General features: G+C 43.5%; 1 protein-coding gene across 2 annotated transcripts; it reads left to right on the plus strand.

The window, feature by feature from the left end:
• Nucleotides 1-451: 451 nt before the first annotated feature.
• Nucleotides 452-2,520, plus strand: LOC4338019 (ubiquinone biosynthesis protein COQ4 homolog, mitochondrial). 2 transcript variants are annotated; one of them, XM_015782440.3, is made up of 3 exons: nt 452-642; nt 1,080-1,263; nt 1,826-2,520. In XM_015782440.3, the coding sequence occupies exons 2-3, from the start codon at nt 1,084-1,086 to the stop codon at nt 2,327-2,329; spliced, it is 684 nt and encodes a 227-aa protein (XP_015637926.1). In that variant the 5' UTR covers nt 452-642; nt 1,080-1,083; the 3' UTR covers nt 2,330-2,520. The 2 variants fall into 2 exon arrangements, with proteins under 2 accessions (XP_015637926.1, XP_015637927.1); XM_015782441.3 differs by having other exon boundaries at nt 452-611.
• Nucleotides 2,521-5,622: the final 3,102 nt, after the last annotated feature.

The following is a 5,622-nucleotide window of genomic DNA, read 5'->3' on the forward strand; positions in this document are numbered from 1 at the left end:
TCCACTATTCTTTTATTATTTTTAGTGTAACTGACCTATGGGTCTACTATTTTTATATATTTTTGGACTGAATTGCCACGTAGGTGTCATGTCAATGCCATATGGAACAAAGAACTAGTCAAAATAGCAACGTAGATGTCACATCAGTTAAAACTGAGAAAAATGCCGCCGAGAGACCTAATTTTCACTAGTTTTGTAAGCTGGGAAATACATTATATCTAGTTTTATAATTCAAGGACGAATTTGAAATTCGGTGACAAGATGAGGTGCCTCCGGTGTACTTTTTACCTCGGATCGCAAAAGTGACCCATGTTTTTGGTGGGCCTTTGTGGGCTTTCCAAAAGCCTGTCTCAAGCGAGCCCAACTTTGGTGGGCCGAATTGTGTTTAGGGAAGTTGTGCGGCCCATCACGGATTGGCCCATTATACTGCAACTAGGCCATTCAGAGCTTCGGATCCATGGCCGGCGAGCCCAGCTCTACGCCGGCGGCGGCGACGGCGAGGACCACGTGACGTGCGGATCAGCTCGGAGGCAACGGCGATCCATCTCTTCTCTCCCCCCTCACGATTCAGAGGCTCAACCGAGCGGCGAACGGGAGCGCTCGACGGCGAGGTGCGCGCACGCGAATCCAGTTCCCCTAGAGGTCGCAACTACGCCTCCACAGTGTTCCTAATTTTCTTGATTTTTCTGTCACCTACTAGTTTGTTGATCTGCTTAATTTGTTTGTCACATGCTAGTTTTTTTGCAACTATCGGTGCTTATCGATTTAGCGATTCTTGGAGACTTGGTATCTTTTTGTGTTGACTCGCTGGTGTTAGGAGTGATGCTCTCTAGCTGCTCGATGAAATGCCTGATAAAAGCATCCTGTCATGCCATGCCAATACATCTATCAACATTTATTCTCACGATTTGTTCTTCTTTGCTAATGTACCTATCACCATCGATTTGCATGCAGTAGGACCATCGGATATATTAGATTAATGGTGAATGGCGTAATGATTTTATTTTACAAAGTATTGAACAAGATTGCGAGTGGCTTGATGAGTTCATTATTCTTTCCGATTTCTTCTGGGTTTCTAGAGTCATGCAGGGGGCGCGCGTTAATCTGAAGGGGTGGCAACAGGCAGCGGTTGCATTTGGTTCTGCATTTGGGGCATTGCTTGACCCTAGAAGAGCTGATCTGATAGCTACTCTTGGGGAGACTACTGGGAAGCCAGCATTTCACCGTGTGCTTCAGCGGATGAGGAACAGTGCTGAAGGCAGGGTAAACTCATGCTACCCTCTATTTCCTAAAGGGTGACGTTATGCCGATGCATCCATTTGTTGTGCTTGACCATCTCTTTATAGCCTTTTTTACTAGCATATTCTGTAAATAATATACATATATACTCAGCTTCTGAAACAGCAACAGTTTCTCGGTCAACAAATGCTAAGGACTGTATGATGTAGATTTTTTGTGTGAAGTAGCATTATCCTTTTTACTTGGTTGTTTCAGGGAGCAAATGTTATCCTGAAAAATGGAATTTAAGGTGTAGGTCTTCTAGCGAATTATTTTTCGTATGTTGTCCATCTTTTTGTTGTTTGTTTGTTCTGTTATGCATTTTACTCTCCAGAATATGTTCCTTATTTGGCTGCAGTATAAGTTTACCCATTTAGTGAACAATAAATTTAAACCTGCTATTGCTATACTTGATGCAATTTTCCTTCTTATTACATCACTGCCATGCAATTTGCAAGTACATAGCAACACATGCCAACTGAAAATGTGTACCCAACTCTGTGGACTTTTTTTCCCAACTGACTTAACTAAGATAATATTCCTGCAGGATGTTCTCCTGGAGCGTCCTCGAGTTATATCCACGCAGGTTTCTCATGCCTGGGACATGCCTCAGAACACATTTGGTGCAGCATATGCTCAGTTCATGGGATCAAGGAACTTCTCACCAGATGACCGCCCACCTGTCCGTTTCATTGACACAGATGAGCTTGCGTATGTTGCGACCCGTGCCCGTGAAGTCCATGACTTTTGGCATGTGCTGTTCGGCCTTCCTACGAACCTGATTGGAGAGACTGCCCTTAAGGTCATTGAGTTTGAACAGATGTTCCTTCCTATGTGCATGCTTTCAGTCGTTGGGGGCTCTGCAAGGTTCAATGAGAAACAAAGGACACTGTTTTTCCAGCATTATTTCCCATGGGCTTCAAAAGCTGGTCTTAAGTGCACAGATCTTATGTCTGTGTACTATGAGAAGCATTTTCATGAAGATTTGGAGGAAGTGAGGAGGAACTGGGGAATTATACCGTGCCCTAATCCCAAAAGGAGCAGTGTTTAGACTTTTAGATCGGTACATTTTGCATGAAAGATGTATGAACTTGGTATTTAGCTTTGTCTATGTTAGTATTAGCTCTTTCCTTTGAAGAATAATAGAAAGAGTTATGCTACTGATACCTAAAAAAAACTAGTAATTCTCTGTAATTTAGCATAGCAACTAAGCTTGCAATGTCAATGTTCCCTTTAACAATAGTGTAGATGAGTTACTTACGTGTTTATGTGTAATACTAGTTGTTTTGCTATGGATAGAAGAAAATGTATTATAATAATATCTAAAATAAAATTATACTAGCAAAAGTGCCCGTATGTTGCACCGGGTGATTACGGAGTGTGTATATTGACCAAAAGTGTTGTTTGGTTTAGAAAAAGTGCCCGTGCGTTGCAACGAGAAACATACAGATCAGAAAAATATGCAATTAATTAAAATACAAACACATTCAATAACTATAATTATAAATGCTTCTGGAAAAAATGAAGTACTAAAAATGAACTTCTTTTCTTTTTCTTCGGCCTGAGGGACCAAAAATAGACTTCTTTCTGGCCCTTGCCAGTCAGCCCAGGCCTTTTTCGCTCACGCGGGCGCACTTCCCCTCCCTAGGCCGCAACCTGGGCTTGGGCTAGAAAAGTGGCCTCGCTCTCGATCCCTCTTGGGCCGATTTCGGCCCGGCCGACGCCGGCCGTCTGATCTCTAGGGTTTTGATCGGACGGCCGAGCGTCGAGATCGGGGAAACAAAACCCCCTCTGGGTTTGGTGTGAACTTCTGTGATGTATGTTGGTATTGTTGTTGTTCTTGGATGATTTTGTTATTGTTGTTGTTCTTGGATGTGGTGTATGTCGTCGTTGTTCTTGGATGATTGTGGTTGATTTTGGAGGCAAAGAGTGATTGATTTTTTTTGGGCGACGGACGAAACCGGACTGAAAAAGGCAGAGTTGTTGATTTTTTTTGGGGGCGATGGACGAAATCGGACTGAAAACGGATGGACCAATCGGACTGTGACGATAGGAAAAATACAAATATTTATATTATTAGTTATATATATAGATATAGATTTACTATATGGAATATTCACCTCAATTTGATTTTAAGGGTATGTTCAGATTGGTGCTAAAATAAATCTTATTAAAATTTGGCAACTTTAAAATTTTGATAAATTAGCAATATCGCCAAATTTTCATAGGATTGTCGTACATATGCTGAGGAAGAGACCTAGACATGACCGAACCGTGTCATGCCTGACCGAGCCAAATCTCCGTGCCATTAGGCTATGGGCCATTAGGCAAGCGGTTCGTCGTGAAGTCGTGATGGCGAGGGATGGAGATGGGCAGATGGCCTGTACCCCACATGTTGTAGCTGCAGCCGCATGCACTTGCCCGACACTACCATGGCTGCCGCACGGCACCGGCCATGTACTCCTTGCTTTGCTCACAAAACGTACGTATTCCCGGCCGCAACAGCATGGTCAAATTGGTGCCGACGCGACGGTAAGGCCATGTACAGTGCGTATCCTCAAACTATAGCCTCGCTCACGCCGCCCGCCGCCCGTTCACGAGCCATGCCCTTGGAGGGAGGCACGACCCTCACGAGGGAAACACGCGCCTCTACCTCCTCCAATTCCCTTTTCTTGAGGCCGAGGCGAATAAAAGGAGGGGCGACGAAGAAAAAGAGAATAGAGAGAGGGGGAGAAGAGAAGAGAGGGGAACACCTAGTGTAGACTTTTGGGTTGGGACACCCACTATGAGCTTGAGTACTTTTATTCAATTGCTTCAGATTTTGAGAAGCCTATTTAGAATATCCTCCATTGGAAGATGAGTGCCCCAGAGTGTCCTCAGTTAGTGAGAGCACTCTAAGAATGGCTTTGATTGTACATGCCCTAATTAACTCCCGTCTGTTGGTGGTGGTGGTGGGGTTCGTAGATGATCTTGTATGGGGCACGTATGAGGCACCGGAGCAACACGTACGTGGCCTCGTTGGGGGCGATCTCAACAGGGGGATAGCCGTGTTGTTGTATGTATGCGTACGTTAGCTGTCGACGGCTTGCAACACCCTGACTACATGTACACATATATAGCTAAAGAAAGTTCGCTTCTTCTTCAGTGGCGCCCGCGTTGAGCTGCTACTGCATCTCATCACCAGCTAGCTCTGTCTCTTCAATAGTGAAGGCTTGTAGGCAGGAGCGCGCACGGTACAGTCTCATGCGTGGCGAATGGCTCGCCACCTTGCACAAGCTCCAACCACCACCGCCGTCGATGGCACCCCCGTCGCATGCCAGTTAGCGCCATCTTTACCCCGTCAGGTGCTCTCCCTACTCCCTCACCTCGCCTCCTCCTGCTGCATTAATTCCCGGGAAAGAGGGGAGAGACAGAGAGAGACGGGGAAGAAAGGAGAGAGAGGGGAGGAAGGAGAAGGTCAACCTCACTGGCTCCTTTGCGTCCCTCCTCTTCTTCTCTGTCATGGACCACCGGAGTCCACCTTGTCTCCGACCTACCATATTTTAGTACTTTTTTTTAACTATGATGTCACATTAGCAAAACCAATCATCTATACTGTCATGGGAACTGACTTAAATGATTTTGCTGGTGAAGATTTCTGGCACCGTGCTTTAGGGATATCGATTAAAGACAACATAAAGACGAGGGAAGATAACTGGACTTATTCCAGCTACCAATAGTGTAGGCCTGCCTGCCGATTCTTCCCTACGTGCTCTGCATGTACACAGGCCCTTGCTGGCCCATATATAAAAGGTGCGATGTGGCTGCCATATGTAGCACTATACCAGGCTCGATGGAGACGGGAATAGATTTTAAGGATCCCTTAATTAGGTCAGTTTTCTTTAAATATAATGTAAATGATTACGAACAATTTCAAAAAAATAATGATGTAGTGTACAAGTGACATCAATCACTTAAAAATTCAAGTTAAAAAAATCTATAAAATCGTCACACATTTGAGCATGAATAGTACCGGTACTGTTAATATATTGGATTTGTCTTTTTGATGTGCGAGTTAAGTTTAGATTTGATTAATTGGTACTTTATATAAGTTTGAACCTTTTCCTGTAGTTTTTAATTTTTTTATATGAATTCTAAGTTTATTTCACGTAATTTTATAAATTTTATATGTTGGCATAATTGATTATTCAACCATTGAAGAGTGATAAGTAATAGCTAATAGGAACGTGATGAAACCATTAAAATATTCTGTAGGGATGAGAAAAGTAACTGAAAATTTTGAAAATTTAATTTAGACGCCTAACACTACTAAAAATAAATCCAATCAACTTGGAACAAGTTCAA

This window comes from Oryza sativa, chromosome 5, assembly GCF_034140825.1.
Source record: "Oryza sativa Japonica Group chromosome 5, ASM3414082v1".
Classification (NCBI taxonomy): Eukaryota; Viridiplantae; Streptophyta; class Magnoliopsida; order Poales; family Poaceae; genus Oryza; species Oryza sativa.